Below are 22776 nucleotides of genomic sequence, written 5' to 3' on the forward strand. Positions count from 1 at the left end.
TGTGATATATCAATATATCAGATATTGTATCATATGTATTAAATTATATGCCTAGTGCCTACCTATTTAAATATGTTTGGAAGGCAAAGTAATTATGTTGTATAAACATGAAACATGAACGATCTAATAATAGCCTGCAGTCTGCGGGGCTGTGAATTTTAAACAAACACAATATTATTTTGTTTCTTGTAAGTTGCACAACTTAGTTTGATCACAAACAGAATTTGAATTGTATAGGTCATGAGACCTTATAAACTATAGGTAGGTACCTATATAATTTTGAAACTTATATTTTGATTAATTAGTATTTGAATTTTAATCGCATCTCTAATTACTACTTTATTTTTCTGGTTTCCCTATTTTTAAAATACTTATGTAATCCCGTCCATATTTTATAAATAGTTTAGGTGTTAGGTAATTTTATATCAACCTATATTTATTCACAGAACACAGACCTAATTACAATTTACAATGTAGGCAAATAGCGGTAGACGGCATTAAACGAATTCCCAGGGGAACCAGAAACCACAACATAATAGCGAGGTCGATGTGCCCCTATTGTACTTACCACCTGCACCTCCTATTATTGAGTCTTTTTTGTAATAAATAATAATCTACTTACAAAAGTTCGGAGATGACGTCACGGCACGTTGTCGTTGCGCTTGCTTATCGCTCTATTCGGCACCCGCGGGGGCGGGGCGCGGAGTGCGGACAGTGTTAACATTCTCTTATCTAATCAACGACCAACGACCCTCGACAAGTGGTGACAACGCATAGAAAAGGTATTGCGTCTATTTTAACTTCAGAGAAAACTCCAAACTATAACAGTAAACAGTATTAGATAATAATTATAATTATAATAATTTATAATACTATTAAGAGAACAAACAGTTATCCTTCCCATTCTTTGCAGGCGACACGTACGCAGCGGACGAATAATAATTATTGGTAGTCACGTCCGAAATTCATCGCGAGAAGTCATCCGGTTGTTAGATTTTATTTCAAAAGTACCATCACGGATACTCGCAGGTCGCGATCGTCTCATTGAACTCTACACTTTTTTCTGTTCCACACACAAGTTTGCCGTTGACCAGAAATACCGACGAAGTTATGAGTGACGGTGAGTACTTAATAATTATTCTCACATCATAATAATGTTTTTCATAGTTATGGTTACCATATTTGGCTAGGGTCTCGTCTGGACGTTCTAGGATTTAGGAATTCTAGGATGGAGTGTATAAAAATTCTCAATTTGAAGTAAAAATTTTCATTTTGGTTTGCAAGCAAATAAATGTAGTAAATTTTCTTTTGATTACGGTTTTTTGAGTTTCATATAATATGTTGCGTCGAGTAAATAAAGCGCCTGCCTGACATTTGCCGAAATTTCGTAGTTATGCCGGGTTCTCGTGTCCTACATTATTATAACATTTTTATACATTGATAACAATAACGATTGTGATAACGATTTAATTGGATTTTAATCATGGGCGTTTAGTCGTACAAGATTTTTTGTTTTTCGATCATGATTCATGAATCGGGACATTTTGGTCTTTTGTCGGGACGTTGGGACAAAGATATCAATATCGGCGACAGTCCTGATATATCGGGACGGATGGCAATCCTAATCATAGTACATAATATACTTACTTAATTCATACTTGTCATGTCGACTAGTTATTTAAATTTTAAATCACCTACCTAATTGCATCGTTGGGTTTTATGATAAACACAAACAAAGATGTGATTAGTTTCTATTAGTCATCAATAAATACAATGTAAATGTTTCAAAATGATGTGTTACAATAGGTAATATCATATTAGGTATTATATATTGTTATGATAACGTTAGGTGCACAGTTTGAGTAATTGATGGCACGTTAAGCCCTGTTTACTCGTCTATTTTGTTTAGTTGTTTTGTATCGTTTCAATGCTGAATCATACAAATAATGATGAATAATAGGCGATAAATAACGACGATTCAGATTCCCGGTATATCTGCGGTGAAAAATCCGAAAGGAAACGCATGGAGGTACGTCATCGACGATGAGTGGGGAACCGCCGTCGGTCCGTGCACTTTGCACATCCTATTAAAAAATCCGCTCATCTGACTGTGGTCGCACCGCCGCCGCCAACGTAATTGGTCACCGTCGGTAATCGGCGGGTTTCAGGTTGTTGTTGACCGTAGTTGTCCCGCCTAGCCCGACCAAAGTACCATCACTGCAGTAAACCATCATACTAACAATATAATATTATAATAGCAATATTATCTAGGTAGGAAATATGAAATATTCAGTACCCAATCACCCGCAGACCGCAGTCTGTGCTCCCGAGTCTCCGAAGCAGCACCGCGATCGTCGATAAAATAATATCCACCTGCCGACCCGCCGGACAGTGAGTTGTAACTTCGTGCGAGGGTTTTGGAAAAAAAAACCGTTTTCAAGGTAAAATCTGTTTCGAATAGATTTAGGTACTTAGGCAAGGCGTAGAGTTCTCGGTTGTTTGCCCGTCGATGTGGATTCTCGTGTCTTGGAAATCACCTAGGAACTTACTTATTATGGCCGTGTCTGCTCGAAGCTTACGAAAGATAAACACCGGTTTAATAATAACACCAACTTACTATTTCCCTGTGCAACGATTTCCAAGGTTTCTGACGTTTTGACCGTAACTAAAATATTAAACTTGATCACTTCTTGTATGGTTAATTATTAATGGTTATAGGAATATGAAAAAAATACATTTCTTGATTAGATAAAATATTTTTAAAAATGCATGTATCTAAGTTTTAGAATCATTTTTCGATATCCATAATAATAATGTGATCTCCACAATATTTCGGTGACCTGATCATTTTACAGTTGTATAGTGTAGTCTAAATACATTATTTTATTGTATATCTATATGTTGGATAAAAGTTTCTTTGACTGAGACATTTTGAGATTTTTAGTTCTTTCTGAAAAAGTTGATGCTGATGGACAGAAATTAAGTTTTGTTGGTGTTTTCGATTATCAACCTCTTTGTCCCCCCTCCCTTATTACAACTTATTAATGGATATTTTCAATGTAACAAATAATAAACTGAATGACCTACCTATTTTTAAGTAATTACAGACTTATTCATACATGAATTAATTAAAGTTCAATCTCATAACGCAAACTGCATTAGAACCCCTACTCAATATTGTCCATAGATGTGAATATCAAATGGAAATAAGTTGAAAAGAAAGACAAAATGTATTTTATACCCAAAAGTTAATACCTAAATTACTTTGATGACCATTCTTCTTGTATACTGTAACTTGTTAGGAAACTATATAGTTTCAAGTTAAATTTTCATATGCCTTGTAATTATGTTTAGTAGGTAGTAATTAGACTTGTGTAACTATTGGCCTACTGCAGTAAGTTCTTTGTGTATTAATTTTTGAATTGTCATACCTAAAATAAGTACTTACAATTTTATTAGGTTGAAGGTCAAACTTTTTGTTAAATTTTAGATGACCTATAAGCGGATTAGATAAGTAATCATCATTTTATAGTTTATTTTTGTCTAATGTAATTATTTTCTGTGTTTATATGTTTTAAATTATAATCTTATTTTTTTTTAAATACACCGAATATCATTTAAAATTTTCTCTGTCTATTTATTTATTATTATTTTTAATTTAATTCTTAATGTCCAATATGCAGATAGTATACATTAATATTTATATATTTTATATAAATCGGTTTACGAAATAAGAGTATTGCATTGGATTATCAATGGCCATACTATTGTAAGAAATGTAATTATTTATACGTAATATAAAGTTAGGTTATTTATCTTGAGTACTATCAGTCTTGAGATCCCTATTAAACTATATAGTACCTATTTAAATATTTTATTGTAATTTGAAAATTGCTACTTACCTAGGTATTACTTATTGAATATACCTATTGCTATAAGTGTGAATTAATAAAAGTTTATTTCATATATCTATTTCAGATCCTAAAAATATGGCGCTCACAAATTTAGAAGCGTTGAGCTTGGCAAATCATGATTTTTCGTTTTCTTTGTACAAGGTAAAGAACTATTTTTTTTATAAATATAGTAATTTGTTTTATCTAATTATTATTTTTAATTAATTTAGGAATTGGCCAAAACCGAAACAGGAAATATATTTTACTCACCATTCAGTATCCATGTGATTATGTTTATGGCTAGTGTTGGAGCAGCTTCAAAAACCTTTGATGAAATGATAAAAACTATACATTTAAATGAAACTACTCATTCATTGGAAGCATATAAGAATCTATTGAAAGACTTAACAGTGAGCATATTATGCGTTGTCTGAATATTAAGATTAAATTGCTTAACTTTTTGATTTTTTTAACAACCATGAAATGTATAACAATAGAATATAAATTTTCACCTAAATACCATTGTAGTTTATACTTAAAATTTATTCTCTTAAATGTTGTTAAATACAGCATACTTAAAAGTGTATGAAAATAGTTATGTGTATTTACATTATAAAAATATAATATGTTGTAATTTAATACTATTTTAGAGTGAAAATGATAATCTGAAATTGGCAACCGGAATGTTTGTCGATACAGCTTTCAATGTTAAAGATAGTTTTGTGGAAAACTCTAAAAAATATTTAAAATCTTCTATGGAGAAATTAAATTTCAAAAGTGACCCCGATCAACAGCGCCAATATTTGAATAATTGGGTTTTAAGTAAAACCAATAACAAAATCAAAGACTTATTTCCTAAAGGTTAATAACTTTTATAATATGTTTATATTTAAATATGGATAATATAGTAATATTAATGTTTCATTTTTTTTACAGATTCCATTACTCAAGCCACTGCCTTAGTATTGGCAAATGCTGTGCATTTTAAAAGTGCTTGGGCACATAAGTTTAATGATGCAGAAGATGACTCATTTTATGTAACTCCAAGCAACAAAGTAACAGTCAAAATGATGACTCTCAGACACGATTTGCAATACTATCATGATAGTGATCTAAAATTCGCTGCACTTGAATTACCCTACGAAGTGAATATTGCTTTATAAATGTAAAATAAATATAATATTTTGAAAAATTCTTTATTTTGTATTTTTTGTTTAGCACCACGCTTTTAAAATGATAATTTTATTGCCCGATGCTAAGGATGGTTTGAAAGACCTGGAAAATAACTTTTCAAAAATTAAATTGCATGAAATTTCAAATAAAATGACCCAGTATCATGTTACTGTCAAATTGCCTCGTTTCAAATTAGAGCAGTCTCTGCAATTAGAAGAAACATTATCCAACGTAAGTATATTTAAAAAAAGTCTATATTTATTTATTTATAATATATATTTTAGCTTGGATGTCCAACAATGTTTACACGAGCGGCAAACTTTTCTAACATTGTTGAAGATGGTGATCTGTATGTGAGTAAAGTTATGCATAAGGCATATGTTGACGTTAATGAAAAAGGAACCGAGGCTGCAGCAGCTACAGGTAACATAGTTTATTTTTTCTAACTGGGGTTTGGTAATCATTCTTCTTTTATCCACTTTTTAGGAATAAAATAATATTTAACAAGTAATATATTTTCTATTAATTAAGCACGTCACATTATTTGCCAATATTTAACCTCTTTAAAATGTTTAAATACTGGTGTATTTTTGTCTAAAACTCTTAATAATTGTATGCATGGTTGTTAAAAGCTTATTGTTGGGACTATCTTTTTATAAGAATAGGTGATAGAAGATACTTATTTTTAGAAACTATCAGTAGGCACTATTTTAATCATTACTTATAAGTAGAGATGTGAGTGGGTATTATCATTGATTATAATTGCTATTGTATTTATAATCAATGGTATTATACATCTGCATATAATTTTATTATACGAGGTACTATATTACCGTGGTATAAAATTATTTTATATCTGCGGTATAAACAAAAAAATATATTAGAAAATATAATTTACTGTGAATTGTAACTTAATTTTTTTAAATTTAAATTATTGCTAATCACTACATATGTCATTACTATTGGAACAATGGTACCATGATTTTAAATATTAATTTACCCTCACCTAATTCTTCTATTACTGTTATAAATTTTTTTTTAAATATGATTAAAATATTTTGAAATTGGTTATTACTCATTAGTCTTATAGCCTATGTTAAATTGTTGATCATTTAAGATACTACATAGCTTTATAGTTTATACCATATAATAGTTATACCATATAATACAATACAAAAATTAAATTTTGTATTTCAACAACTCTACTTATAAGTTATTTATTTTAATAATTTATCTCTTTAGTTATTAAAATTACATCACACCAAGGTTTGTTTTATTTATTCATTTTCTGACACCTTAACTTGATGTGTCTAATCAGATTTTTAGCTACTATTTTTGTACTTATTTGTACAATAAATGTTGATTCAATATCAAATAAGTGTATCGAATTTAATAGAATTGCTCACAAGAAGAGTTCGCAAACCATATCATAAAGGGCAAAGTGAATAAGAATCAATAAAAATAATTGATGTACAAACAACTATTATTATAGGATAAGATAAGATTCTACGTATCTATTTCTTGTTTGAATAATTTTGTTTCTGTAAGCATTTAAAAACATGTTGACTGATTTAATAATTAAGAAATAATAATGTGTACAAATATATCATAATTATAATACACTAATATGTATTATAAAATTAAATATCATCATAATATTAAATTATTTTCTTATCATTTTATTTTAACATTTTTGTATACAACATAAAGAAACTGAGTCGAATAACTCAACCTAAATTTGCGATACTTTTCAATATAACTTATTAGTTAGACATTTTTTTTAAATTATTAAATTAATAATGTTTTTTTTAAATTTGATATCTGTATCTAGATGTTATATACTACGTAAAGAATTGTATTAGACTCCTGCATAGTTTTAGGACGCTACAACTGCATGTGTTGTCCCTCTCTTCCAAATTTAACACATAGCAAAAACTGAAACCGTTTAACATTAAAACCGAGAAGGCTGCATTCATAGCTAATAAGTAATAACATAAAAGGAGAATTTTGGCTGTGAAATATTGTTTTTATTTTTTTGATGTCCGAACTACAAATAATAAAGTTATTCAAGTTTGAAAAACATAAAATTAATGGGATTTTGAAACAACAAGAACTTTTTTCATATAAGTGATAATATGAATGATATAAATGATATTATACAGATAATGTTCTCAATCAATAACAACTTGGAGTCTTAACTATCACTACAGTTTCAGTGATTCTATCGCGCATAAACAGTTTTTGCTATGTTGTACATTTGTTAGACTGAGATAACTCATATAGATGTGTATAGCGCCCGCCCAATCAAACCCTACCTAGATAAATTTTAATTGATTAATGTATGATTAAAGAACTATCCGTTGCTAACATTTATGAACACATTTTTTTAAAGGAAATTAGTAGTGTTTTTTTTTTTTAAATTCTAATAGTAAAAATGTATTGCAGTTAAAGGTTTCTAATAAATGCATTATTATTTAGCTTACATTATAATGATTGGGTTTAACCTGATTTTATAGGATATGCTTAATTAAATTTTTTTAACAATTTGTTTGTTTGATATTATTTGTTTTAGCTGAAATAATCTAATTTTAATCATTTATGATTGATCTATGTAACCTTGTTTTTGTTGTGTTACAATTATGATAAACAAGTATAACAAACTTTGGTGTTCATTTCTCTTAACTAATGTAGTATATAATAATAAAACTTTCAATCTGGCTTTAGTACCTATATAATTAAATTTATTAGCTAAATAAAAATATTTGAAATATTATTAGGTATGGCAATTCGTATGAAGAGAAGTTTAATAATGAAAGAACGTAAAGATTTCGTTGTTGATCATCCGTTTATATTTTTTATTTCGACTAAAGGTGGTAGCATTATTTTTGTAGGTCGAATGACCAAAATTGATTCATTAGTAAAATATCTTACTAAAGAAGAACTTTAATATGTCCCATTTAAAAAAAAAATGTATTTATAATTGGGTTATTAATTTTGTTAACAACTTAAACTGTGTTGAGCCATATATATTATATATATATATTTATTTGTGTTGTTAATAACTTTATTAGTATTATTATTTTGTTGTAGAATGGAAATAATATGTATTAGTAACAAATAATTAATGTAATTGATAACATTTAAATTTACAGTAGACAACCTATGTTAGTATCTGTTCTAATACAAGTGTATGCTTATGTTATTAGGAATGACTATGCTTACCCGGTGTTTGATGACCCCCAGAGCATACGAAGAAGTTGAGTTTTTTGCAAACTGTCCATACATCTTCTTTATAATGGGCCAAAACAATGAACTTTTATTTTTTGGCCGAGTACAAAACTTATCTGAAAATTAAAAGCCACCCAAATGTTATCCTATTAATAGTTACCCATTTCAATTTTATCAGTATTTTCACACATTTTTATTATTTCATAGTTAGTTTATTATTGTTAGTCTAAACGCACATGTTAATCATATTCTCAAACATAATATAAGTGTTTGTATTTTCTAGCTATTTTTTTAGTGGAAAACTATTCTTCATACTTAAAATAAATGATATTTATATAGTAAATATACATTGACATAGACCATTAAGGTTGTTCCAATGAACTAATAAAAAAAAAATATATAGTAAATGCTATAGTGGTATACTATTTAAATTATTTAAATGTTATTATTAGTTTTATTTCACATTGCACATTTGGGTACATCTCAGATGAATATTTTCATTATAAATTTTTAACATTGTTATTTAATTACATATAATGAACAATTGAATATTTCAGTTTTTAACCATCTGATCTGAACAAAAGTTATAACAATTATTATAAAATACAACCAATATTGGACTTTTATAAAATACTGTTAAGGGTATAATATATATTTTGTAAGTTGATTGATTAATTTTCTATTTTTTAAATACTAATTTTGAAAGCTGATTTATAATATATATTATATATTTTTTTCAATTAATTTATTGTACTGTTATTTTTAAAATTTTTTTTTTTATATCAATTATACATGTTTAGTTTCAATGTTCCTGTTCAAATGTATCTGATTTAAGGTAGTTTTTTTTTATAAATGTACCATGTAAATATCAACAATATCAAACAGCTAAAATACCTATATATATTTTTAACAATGTGTATTTTACCAAAATATAAGATTTATTCAAGGTTAAGCACTAAACTATATTATATACCATAATAAATTGCTTATGTATAAGAGTCTCATGCATTATTTGTTGTTCCCCGTTACATAGCTTTTTATTTTCTAGTATCATAGTATCTGCTTGGGTTGATATTTTAGAAAGTTTTACCGTCAATCATTATTATGGTATAACCTTAATGTGTTTAACAGGCTGGGATATGGACAACAGTATGAGTTTTCCAGGAACAAAAAATAGAAGTAAATTCAAAGCTGACCATCCGTTTATTTTTGTTATTCTATCATATTTTGATTATTCTCATGTAATTTTTACTGGCAGAATCGTTGCGCTGTGATACTACGGTACTATACTACCTTAATGAATATTTTTAATTAACTAATTTACTTAATTATCTAAATAGTTGAATAAATGTGGATTTTGTTTCTTGAAACTAACCTTAAGCAAATAATTATATTATTTTGTGTTGTAAAAGCACCCAATTAATTATACTCTTCAGTTGTATCATATTTGATTGTTACTTGATAATTAGGCACACAGTATTAAATTCACTAACATTTATATTTATATCAATAAGTTAGTTTGTTGAATAGTTTATGAAATATAAGTTACGAGTAATCATAAATACCAACAAAAACTTTTTACAGTGTAAATAAATCAGTTTTATGAGTAATAACAACTAATGGTACAACTAATTTTTTGTGCACAGAAATGTTATTGTTGATCCCAAAGCTAAATTTTAAGAAGGGTTTCTTACATCTATTTATTTTATAGTATAACTAATGTTAAAACTGTGCTTGAGCTATACGATCATTAGGTATTTGGTAACCGTCATTCATTTTGGTGCTGGTGAATGTTGCAATTTGATCAAATACTAAAATTAAACTTATGCGAATTCATAATATTTTGAATGTTGTATTTCATTGCATCTGATAAACACCTAACAAATAGTTAATTTGTTAGTTTCATTATGTTATACCTATTTTATTTGAGACTTGCACTTTTGTTTCTACGCTTATCTAATTGTCAAAACAGACGATACATTATTGTGTACCTTATTATAAGATTGTTTTATTTTTATACAGGTGTAAATATAATTTTACTGAGACTTCCTGCACAACTACCCAAAGCATATTTTGTTGCTGATCACCCTTTCTTTGTTTCGATCGTTTCTAGAACAAAGACCATTTTATACATGGGCCGTTTATCAAAACCGTTAAAATTATATCGTTTCTTATAATTTTCAGTTATCATATAATTAATATAGCATTTTGCATTTTTCAACACTATTACATTTTTTCACTCATTATGGAAGTTTAAAGTATTAAGCTTCTACCGGTGGGCCGAGCGGGTCACGAGAATAATATTGATAGCGTAAATCTCCAATATCCATTTGTAGCGATTCTCATTGTACGTTAAATATTTGGGTAAACCAGCTTTGGTTGTGAATGTTTTTGTTAACCATGACTAACTACGTAATATTTAATGTCAAGTTTATTAATAATTATATTGTCGCAAAGCTCTAATCGCGCGCGCTCACTCGAATTTCGTAAATTGCTTATTTAAATCTTCCGGATGGAATTTTCTGCAATCGTTTAATCAAGTACGTATCTTAAGGTAGCGAGTCTATGGCCCCTCCCCTTTGCAGTTCTTTTTTGGTATTTATAATATATAATTTTGTGTTGTATCTCTAGTAAAACATTTACGTGATCCTCGTTTTCACATCATCAAATTTGTGACGCATTACAAATATGTATTGTTGAAATACCCTCTATATGTACCTACTATCGTGCACTACCTATGTTTGTTTTGTATTTGTGCAGGTATGACGTTCGTCACAAAGAGTTTGATTCAACCAATTTTGCCGCCGCCCAACGTAAATTTCGTCGCCGATCATCCTTTCACGATTTCAATAGTTTCTCGCTACAACGACGTAGTCTTTGTAGGCCGCCTGTCGACATTTTAAGCGATGTGTCGATGCACAGTCTCCCGGTGACACATATCATTATCCTGTCGCCAAACGCGTATATACTGTTAACGTAAAACATAATGTACCTAAGTATGATATAATAAACATTCTGAACAATATTTTACCATTTGATCCTGCGGCGTATTTAAGGGTGGTGGATACGTAGATGGTCGGATCGCCGGCTTCCCTTGGTAGTTTTTTTTCTATGCATATTTACAATAGGTACTTATACAACACAATATATATTATTATGATTTTATAGATGAAACGTTTACGCGATTTCGCTTTCATATAATATAACATACAATTTGTCGCGCATTACAAGGTTAGGTTATTTTGTTTTATTGAAATGCCTAACCGCTATATTTTTTACTACCTATCACATCCCTACTATCTATATCTGTTTTATATTTGTGCAGGTTTGACGTTTGTATCAGAAAGTCTAACTCTACCAGCTTCGCTTCCGCCCGGCGTAAAGTTCGTCGCCGATCACCCTTTCACGCTTTTAATAGTTTCCCTCAACAACGACATAGTCTTTGTAGGCCGTCTGTCTACATTTTAAGCGATGTGTCGATTTGCACTTTGCAGTCTCCCGGCATAACACGTGTTATCGTGTCGTCATACGCGTTAAACTGTTAGCATAACATAATGTACCTAAATATATTATAATAAACGTTCTGAACAATATTTTACCAGTAGAAAATTCAAGGAGTAAATTTTTTCTATTATTCCATTCTATTAGTAAATTATAGTTAATTCAGTTTCGCATAGTTTAGAGCGCGGGTCTATAGTCGCATCGCCTCCTCCCTCGGTAGTTTTTTAAATTCAAGCCTGGGCAAGTTAACGATAATCTTTAACTGAGTTAAGTTAAGTTTATAGAAAACATTTCAAAAACTTTTAAGGTTCATAGCAGGTAGTTAGGTTAGTTTAGTAAAATTAGTTATCCTAATTTTTTTTAAGCTCAGTTAGGTTAATAGTTTTACGGAAACTTGCAATTAACTTAACTTAAGTTATTTACTATTTTTTATTTTATATTTAAAAAAGTTAAAATAAAAAGTTAAAACTAACTCAACTTTAACTTTTTAACTCGTTTTTGCCCAGACTTCGCCTTTTTTTAAATCTATTTTTTTCATACTTCATGCGTAACTCAGCCGATTTTCAGCTTCTATACCAGAGCTCTCCAACCTTCTCGATCCCCTGCATCTTAAATACCTACTCGTTCCATTTCTCAATCTCTTAGGTTGATCCATCCAACGTTGTCGTGGCCTTCCCACGGATAGTTTTTTTATTTGGCTTTTTGATGAGGTACTGTCTAATCGATTTACCCCCTGCTAGCGCACTCTATAGCCTTGTCGACATCTGAAAATCTTGTAAATTTGGCGCATTATAAAGTCTGTTCGAGTCTGCTCGTATAAATCAGTATTGGGTTTTAACACAGTCCCATATATTTTTCTAAGTGTTTTCCTTTCGAAGGTCCCTGTGTTGCTTGTTTTTGTCACCCTGCGTCGTGGACCATGTTTCTCATCCGTACACCAAGCAATGGGGTTTTTACCTACTTACAGTAACATTTACGTGATTTCGCTTTCATGAAATATTACATAAAATTTGTCGCCGTGCATTACAAATATGTATTATTGAACTACCCGCTATACTATTGTGTTTGTTTTATATTTGTGCAGGTATGACGTTTATGGTGACTAGTATGTTTCAACCACCTCCGCCGCGGCCCAACGTAAATTTCGTCGCCGATCATCCTTTCACGCTTTCAATAATTTCTCGCAACAACGACGTAGTGTTTATAGGCCGCCTAACAAAATTTTAAGCGATGTGTCGACTACTCGACTCGCAGTCGTCCAGTGGCGCATATTATCATTGTTTCGTCAAACTATACGCGTATACTGCTTACAAGACAATAATGTAAATAATATATAATAAACATTCTGAACAATATATTCATTTACGGTGATTAAACTCCGGATTAAAAATAAAACGGTGTTCTGGTATAAATGATAATTGCTCAATACAACTTTTTAGGGAATGAAAAAAAATCTTTACATAGGTGCCCTCAGAAATTTTTCTAGGGTGAGGGAATAATCCTCAAGTGTTAGAAGAGAAATTTTTTCAATTTTCTTCGCATTTTCACAATTTCAGAAAAAAATTACTGAAAATCCAGGGCGGCCAATTCTTCAGCTTGGCCCCCCTTCCTATGTATCCGTACCGAATTTATGCACTGTTTTTTTAATTATCCTTCAAACAAAGTACAAAAATCAAAATATTTTGACATCGAAAACTACGAGGAGTACCCACTATACCTACCTACATCACATAATGCTACTTAGAGCCTGGAGGTAGGTAATAATCCCCACAAGACTACTGAATTGACTTGTACCCTCCTCCTGAACCGTTTAAGCATGTCATAATAATAATATACCGCACAGCTGCACGCGTCATGCACAAAATATTGCAGTTTTCGATCGAGTATCTAGACGAGTGCATCAGCGTGTCGCTGCTGCGTACAATCCAACCAATCGTTTTTTCGCCGACCGTTGTGTTGTAATGTTGTCACTTGGACATTTTTCAAATCGATCCGATTATAGACTGCCCACGTATTTACGATCCCTATGGAAACGACATTTGAAGTTGACGACGATGATCACGGTGTATACGTGTGTACATATTTTGCGCTAATCAAATTATGCGCTATACGCCGTTTCGAGATAATTATACCTACACAGGTTCTGCGTATTATTATTATATTATATACTGCGACAGATAATTGCATGCAACGCATTACTGTGTCCTGCACCATTTGGCCACATCCGGCGATTTACGCATTCAATTCAACACCCTTATATTATGTACCTCGACCGCTTATTCCGTGACCGCGGTTCTGTTCGTCTACGCGGTTTGCAGCAGTGATGATGGTTATTAGCGTGCATTGTATTATATACATTTAACGATTTAACCGCCCGAGGTCGACTATTATGTTATTGTGCCCCTCTGTTGCGTATGATATCGATGCTCTCGAAATGTAAATCTTTTTGGTTTCGAAACGTGTAAACTTTTTTTTAAAAGTCGTCTGCCGGATTTCTACATAGGTCATTATAGTGTATAATATATAGGTAGGTAGTTTAGTAGTTACCATTCTAAGTCCTTGCGTTGGTCAATAAAATCGTCCACCATACGATACCATTGAATCACTTATCATTTTGATATTATTATACTTTACTTTGGTCATCAATTTGACTTATATAAACATATTATTTCGTATTTATTAAATTCGTATTTTTCTCATATTTGTTCAAGTGGTTAATTGATAGTTATTATAAGGCGTCTACTACTACCCCGTGGTTTCTAAATCGGTTGACGTTTTTACAAAACCGGTAAGTTTACCGTCGTGCTATAGTATACGTAATGTTACAACGATTCCGATTTCTAATTTTTTTCGTGAACAAATGTTAAAAATGCGACTTCGGAGTAGGCGCTGACTGTTACAGAGCTGAGTTTAGATGCAATAAACGCTCGGCTTGTTCACCGATCAGCTTCGGGAAGCTCGTCTGTGATACATTTTTGTAACAGTTTCCCCTCTCGTCTGATGAACAAAAAAAATCTTTTCACGAATTAAATATCGGTACGGTACGTAACACATATATGACGCTAATCTGCCACTTCTATACTGCAGTTATTGCATCGATAAAATATGATGCAGTTGCTGTTTATCGACAAATTTCGTTTGAACATATTTTGCGATTATTATTTAAAGTTTTTGTGTATGTGATTGTCGCCCGATGATGTTATTTGTATAGGTGCTCGTTTCTTTGTGGGAATTGTTGGCTTTTGATAATAGTTGAAGGTCGCAAAAGCAGCAGTGCATGTGTTGTACCTTTATTTGAATGATACTATAGGTGTACAGTGGTTCAAATTGTATTGGATATCGTGATCGTAATTTTTTAACATTATTAACCGTCTTGGGGTGTCTAGGGGCAAGGTGCGCTTGCGTATAATATTATACACATAAAAAAGCTGTCCTCGATTTTGAAATTTTTTAAGGAAAATTATATATAAAAATAAAAATACGACCTCGCTATTCAAGTTTTATGAGCTCAAAATTGAATTCGATCGAGCGGCTAACCTTTATACCTACCATCGGTGCGTTGTATTAAATAAAAACAATTATTGCAGTTTTCCGTGGAAAAATAAATGCAAAGAAATCTTTGAGCGATGGCCATTTCCAGTTTTTTTAGCGGCACGAAATCTGACCGGTTTTATAATCAGCTCGCACCTCGCTCCCCGTCACCCGTATTAGTGACCACAAATCTTACCTCGTAGACATGTTAAAAATGTATATAATATATATTGTGCAGCACTCGTTATGGTGAAGTACAGTGCCAGGTATCCGGTCGAACCACCGAAAAAAGTTGAATTCCACGCCGATCATCCCTCCGCCATCGCGATAGTGTCGCGCACCAACGACGTCTTGTTTATGGGCCGCCTGTCGAACCCGTGAACGACGACGTTCCATTATTATATAACGTGTACATAGACTTAGGTATATCATTGCAAGTATTATTATTTTTATTATTGCAAGTACCTACGACCCGACCGTTTTTGCGAGTGCGCCTACACCCCGGTGCAGTATGTATATTATAGAGTGTGTTGTAGAATTTCAAACTGCACGATTTCCTAACAATAAACATTTTGGAGTTGATGCGTTTTTGCTATACAAGCACGTCAGTATTATGCTGGGTATTAGGTACCTATGTTGATTCACTTAATGCTTATCGTATTAATATATAGGCTGATTCGCCAGCGTTCTTATTTCTCACCCTCATTTTCCTTTAAAAGTGCAGTTATTCAAAATCTAATTTTTGCAATTTTCAAATATACTTAAAAACCGCATACTTGAATACTCAATACTAACACTAATTTTTGGATCATTTTTCGGTGATACAAACTTCTGTTTTTCAATTCAGAACCACTCTTTTTTACTTAAAATTATTCAGTACTCAGCAAACTATTTTTTAAAACAATGTTGATGTACCTATATATGTTAATATCTAAATAAAAAATTGAGTAGTTTCCGAGTTATTGAACATTAGTACCGGCTAAGAATTATAGAAATACTCACAGCATAAAATATATTATCAATTATGTTATAATTATTTGTGTACGAAAAAAATTGTGTAAGAGATTTGATGAAATGAGAAAGATATTTTGTTGCTTTTTAGTTGTTTTATATATTATAGTTAATAAGATAATAAATTAATCTATTATCGTTTTAAAACATTTGTTACAATTGTCTGAATAATAACTTATGGTAATAAGAATATGACAAAAATAAATAATACTCTTACATATATTTTAGTTTTCTGTAAAACAATAGCCGGGTGCCAGGATTTGTCATACACTGAGGGTCCTTAGTACATTAAGTGAAATAAGTTGGAAAAAAATCTCGTAAAAGTTTTGATTTAGATACAAAAACATTTTCAAAAAAATTATCTGCTGAATAATTTAAAGCAAAAGGGTGGTTCTCATTAAAAAATCAGAAGTTTGTATCGCCACAGGATACTCCTTAAATAGTATAAAAAATCTTAAGTATTCGAAAATATGTAGTATTTGAATTTAATTAAAAATTCCAAAAATCTTATTTTGAATAACTGCATTATTCAAGAAAATAATAAGGGTGAGCATACTTTGTGAATCACCACTGTTTAGTGTGTCTACCAATTCGACATAGGCGGAGATAAAAGTTTAAAGGCGGGAAGATAAGATTTTAATATTAAGGTAAAGATATACCCTCACCAGTCTATCGATGTTTAGAATATCGTTGTTCCGTTATATAAATACATCAAATATTATAATGTAATATTAGGTGTCATTGTCTGTAACTTTTATTCTCAACAATTAATATTTTTGGAAAATAATTTATAACTCTTACTATACGTATTTTGAGAGCTACTATTATTATACAGATATGTCGTGTTTTTCATACTTAACTATACTAGAAGAAAACAAATTAAAAATCGTTGTTTTTTTCTTTTTTTTAAATCTGCGATAGCCGATTTATAGAGTTAATTTACATAAATACTTTATGAGTTGAATTATGAATTTCTATTAAATATTCAAATAGTTATGTAAGTCTTAAAGATTACGCATTGAGGAGGGCTTACAGAGTACCCCACAACTACCACCTTACTTTATATGTATATACATATACTATATTATCTCTATCCGCTTTCTGATCTTAAACTCTATAAGACTCATACGACTATTTGAATATGCTTAATACATAAATGCATAATTCAACTCCATAAGTATTTACGAAAATTAGCTCTAAAAAAGTTGGCCATCATAGATTTTTATGTCGAACACAAAACAACAATTTGGGGTACACTATATGCGATTGTTTATGTTAAGACATATTATATAATTTTATGATAGACATGTACACATATTACACACTCATAGTTAACCGTTTTATTGTTCAACCGCAGTTTAGCCTGTAACACGACAATATACTGTAGTTTTGTAGGTACCTATCTAATTATATCGTTGTTTTTGCACTCTTAAAATTGTTAAAAAAAAAAAAAAACAAAATACTTATAGAGGTGTACGTGTACATGTATATAATTAATAGTTTTTACGCATTTTACGCGCCAGCCACAGTCAGCCAAGCCAAACGTATTGGGGTTTTTGCACAGATATTGTACAGTTATACATAAGCTGTTTGCTATATTTCTATGGAAAAAAATCAGCTTTTTCATTGGCCCGTCCGATCGCTTTGAATAATTGTTTTGCTCACTCGTGCTCGCTGTGTGTGTGTGTGTGTGTGTGTGTGTGTGCGTGTGTGCGTGTGTGTGTGTGTGTACAAAATGTATATAGATATTATTGATATAGATATAGATATATCATGATAATGTGTACCATATAGTGGCTCATACGGTACACTTAAACATGATACATAGGTATTATAATACTGTGTAGTGAGCGAAATGTATTTTGTGATATTGATTTTTCTTTGTTCAATGTCTCAATCCGTTTCGAACGTATAATAATATTATTATCATTGTCGATGAACAATAATTTAAATAATTGAAAAACAACTCACCGTTATCTCATATTGTATGTGTGATTTTGCGTACAGGAATGCAATTCGCGTTATTGAGTGCGTGGATACCGGAACCGTCGCCAAAAGTTGATTTCCACGCCAATCATCCGTTCGTCATCGTGATACTCTCTGGTACGAACGACGTTTTGTTTCAGGGCCGTTTGTCAAAACCATAACCATAGTCCAGAATGCCAAACGATTTATCATATTTTATTATATTCATACCTATAAGCAATATTATACACACAATAACTACTTATTATTTATTGATACGATTTTTATTTTTACATGTTCTACCTACTTTTAAGCGATAAAAATATAATATATTAAGAATATTATTCTTATGATACCATCTATACAATTAATAATATGAACATTTGTTTGTTATTTAATAATTATTATTATACGATAATTTCTTACCTGATTAATTAGCATTCAATTCCAAGCAATTCCAATACCAATTTTGTAAATATATACCTTACAGTCTCAATTTGTTAAAAGTAAGTTGGCAGGCATGCGTTGTACGTTTAAAAATATCTTATCACACATAACTCTTTAGTTAGACCCTGTAATAATTGGCTATATAGTAGTCATTTTATTAAGATTTTTTTACACGGAAATAACTGTTCAGAGATTAAGTTGTTTTGTGTTTTTTCTCGGCTATTCCTCTTGGTACCTTTTTATTACACTATTAGGTCATTATAATCTCCTGAGAATTTCCCTGTTCAATTATACCTTTGGACTAATTTATTCATCAAGTTTTCCTTGAAAAAAATATCCGCATATTACGAAAGTGAGCGTCCCTTAGCTTATAATTTATAATTTTTTTTTCCATCCATGAAAATAATGAGCACCACTGATAATAAACATGCGTGTGTGTGTCCGCTGCTCACAGTTTTAAATTACCTTATACCATAAATCATAAAGTACCATATTACCATATACTATAAATTATAATAAATGTATTATTAAGCGTTATGTGGAATATTAAATAGTTGCGCTACCTATATAAAACATTAAAATAATAATTCTATAAATAGGTTTTTTTTTCATTCAATGGTAGTTTCAACTACGACCGTTGTAACTTGTAGTACTCACTCGGTTTTATGGCAATATCCGTTTATCTGATCGTCGGAAGTACTTTGTACATTTGCAGTATAGGTAAGTACCTACCTGCAAGAACTAGGTATATAAGTTGAAAATAACATTTAATATTTCAGATCAATTTATAGTTGTCAGAAATTTAGAACTACCTACTAAAGTAGATCTATTATCTGGAAAAAGTCCTCTATGAATTATACTACGAAAGTTATTTTTAGTGCTGATCGTATGACAGGTAAGTCGTTTTACTTTGACTAATTGTGTCTTTTTTACTTAAAATTAAGACAACAAAGAATAATATAAAAGTTGAGATTAAATATTAAACTTGTTATTAAGGAAGAACATTTTTTTCTTTTGCTCGACCAATACAATATTTAAAAGTACTAACCTTATTCGTTAGCAATTTTGGCTATTCACGATTATTAGTTTTCATTTTAAACGATCAAAAATAACTTACTATTTTTATGAAAGATAAATGCAATCTTTAGTATGATTAGTATTCATCAAAATTGAGTCAAAATAGAAACTTGCAGTGTTTTCTATTTTGTACTATATAGATAATATATTTAGTATGTATTCAAATGATTGTATATAATTAGATAGCTGGTGTTGGAATATCTTCAAAAACATTTAATGATATTATATTGCAGTTATATTAATGTTCTATCATTATTGTCCAAACCTACTTCTATTCACTTTAATAAAGTCAATAATAGATTTAAATGAACACCCATTCACTAGAAATGTACAGAAGTATACTGCAATATCATTATTAGCAGTATGTGTAAGTAATTTAACTATTAAGTTAAAGAATTTTAGTTACTACTGACCTACATTATTACTAATATATTTGTCAAAGATTTGCTTGTTTTTTATTTAAATTGTATTTTGAAAACAGATCAGGGGGAAATTAAAAATTGTTGATTAACTGCACAACAACAATTATAATTTACTTAGGTGTAAATGTTTCTGTCTAAATTTACAATATTTCGAATTACCTATATCCTGTTTATGATTATTTAAACATACATTTATATAAACTCGGTCATTATATATAGACATGTAATACTAATCTCAATACTTTATGTTATTCATGGTTGAAATATGCAAGATTATTGCACATGTATATACCCCTTTTCAATCAAATATTTTATAATAAAAACAAAAATAGCAACGCAAAGGAGCTTATAATAATCAAGTAAAATATATGCTCGGGAATTTTGAATTTGTGAGCTTTTGCCACTGTATTTTTCATGATAAAAAAAATTAATACTTGTGACATCCTTTTACTCAGCCATTTCCTATCTGACGATTACAACCCGAGTCTAAAGTATAAAGTATGCATTAATATGAATACATGATGTATATTAATATTATTAATTTTCAACCATGATGTTGTGAAAAATTAATCCAGGTCAGGTGTGTGTAGCTAAATAGCCTATGTATGTCGCCGTGTTATAATTTCGTTATTTAATAATACTCTAATAATAATTGTGGACAATAGAGAACATCAAAAAACATTATTGGGTACCAACAAAATGGACTGCTGAAAATATTAGATTAAAAGGACAGTCTTTATAATTTAACAGTAAACATTTTGTTGGAGACTGCTTTTGCTGTTGCTTTCATGTTTTTGATATCTGCTTTCGTCAATGGTGACGACAATGGCGTTAAACCTTAATATTCATAGTGTCTATACATATATTAATGTATTATTATTTTATTGTATACGTTTGGATCGTTGTGATTTTTATAACACCGCAGTCACGAGTCTCGTCTAATCGATTTAAATTACACATTGAAATTCCATATTATAAGAGTATTGTGCTTATTGTACCGATAGGTATACAACTTTATAATATTTAGTGGGTATGAAATATTTATTCACTCGATAATTCTTTTCAATATTTGGATTTACCGTTTTTGATGGGTTCCAAGTTTTAATAGTTTCGATACAGAAAAACACTCACATACCACGTGAACAGATGTGGGTACCTACCAACATAGTAAAAATCGCATACGATCATGATGCGTTCATCGTGGCGATAAGTTATCTTTCTCACATATCCTATAAAAGATTTATTTAATTATACTTATGAATTATGATACATCCGTCTATAATATGAACTGTTTGTGTACTGTTTGTTAGAACAAAGTTGACGATAATATTTGCTTGTATCGGTCTTATGTAGTTTATCAGTAGTGATACATATCTACATAATATTTGTACCTCACTATTATACAGGTAATATATTGATATTGATATGATCATTGTTTTGTACTTTTAAATTATTATAAATCACTCGTCTAATATAAAATACTTATTTCACTATTGTTTTAATTTAACAATTGTTTTGTACCCATCATAATATCTTTTGTTCACAAGTCACAACAACAGCATTTATTTTTTTCGTTAACGCGGTAAAAGTGTGGATACCTGTAACAACTTTTTTCGGACTCGTTGAATCAGATACAATTATTGAAGGTACATAATACCAACACATTCTATAATAGGTAGCTTCTTGCGGAAACGGAATGCTCATTATCAATGAACAATACTAGTTGGTGCAATACGGTGTATTTTGGCATAGTAAAATGGAACTTATACACATTAAAATATATCGTTAAACTCAAATAACATACCTATTTAAGTAAATACATTTTTTTGTTAGATAACTGCATGGCTTACATTGCCGGGGGACCAAATAGTGATAGGTATGGTCTGCAATCAATATTCAATTATTTCAATTATTGGGATTACAGTAACGGTCTAAAACTCAAACTATATATGTTGAAGATTTCACTTTTAAGTTTGATATCTGCTGTAATGACTTTGATCATTGGAGAAAATGTTTGAATTATAATTTTACAAGGTAGAAGTTTGGCTAGTACGACAAATTAGAAGTATTTATTAATTGAATACCTATATGGCTATACATGGAATAATTATGGTAACTCTAAATAACAGTAATCCAATTTATTTATAACAACGTTTTTATTTATTGATTCTTAATAAGAATATTATATTTTAACATTATTATTTTCTAAACATAGAAAAACTGTGCACATTAATAAACAGGCAAAATAATTTAAATAATATTTGGTATGATTATAATTTAAAATTATAAAATGTATTGGTTATGTCATATCACATTTCGATGAAAAAAAATCTAAACGCGAATATATTTGATAAGAAAATTGGTCATGTTTCCAAATTCAACATAAAAACCAAGTCAGCTTATCATTTATAATGTCAGTTGTATTGTATTATTATTTATCAAATAAATAATATTTTATCTGTGGATTCGTCGTTATCAAGTAAAACTATTATAATATCTCTTCTATGACAATTGGCAACCGTTGCGTA

The 22776-nt window shown here is 30.2% G+C and overlaps 1 protein-coding gene across 4 annotated transcripts; it reads left to right on the forward strand.

Annotated features, from left to right (window-relative positions):
• The first annotated feature begins 725 nt into the window (after positions 1-725).
• On the forward strand, positions 726-18574 carry LOC111031901 (serpin B4-like). 4 transcript variants are annotated; one of them, XM_022312016.1, is made up of 9 exons: positions 726-827; positions 914-1120; positions 3979-4055; positions 4124-4303; positions 4544-4754; positions 4830-5038; positions 5112-5297; positions 5351-5489; positions 7844-8063. In XM_022312016.1, exons 2-9 carry the CDS (start codon positions 1111-1113, stop codon positions 8011-8013), a joined length of 1182 nt encoding a protein of 393 aa, XP_022167708.1. In that variant the 5' UTR covers positions 726-827; positions 914-1110; the 3' UTR covers positions 8014-8063. The 4 variants fall into 4 exon arrangements, with proteins under 4 accessions (XP_022167708.1, XP_022167711.1, XP_022167710.1 ...); XM_022312019.1 differs by lacking the exons at positions 726-827; positions 7844-8063 and adding an exon at positions 18345-18574 and having other exon boundaries at positions 845-1120; XM_022312018.1 differs by lacking the exons at positions 726-827; positions 7844-8063 and adding an exon at positions 12880-13156 and having other exon boundaries at positions 845-1120.
• The last annotated feature ends 4202 nt before the right edge of the window (positions 18575-22776 follow it).

Source organism: Myzus persicae, unplaced genomic scaffold (genome assembly GCF_001856785.1).
Source record: "Myzus persicae strain clone G006 unplaced genomic scaffold, MPER_G0061.0, whole genome shotgun sequence".
NCBI lineage: Eukaryota > Metazoa > Arthropoda > Insecta > Hemiptera > Aphididae > Myzus > Myzus persicae.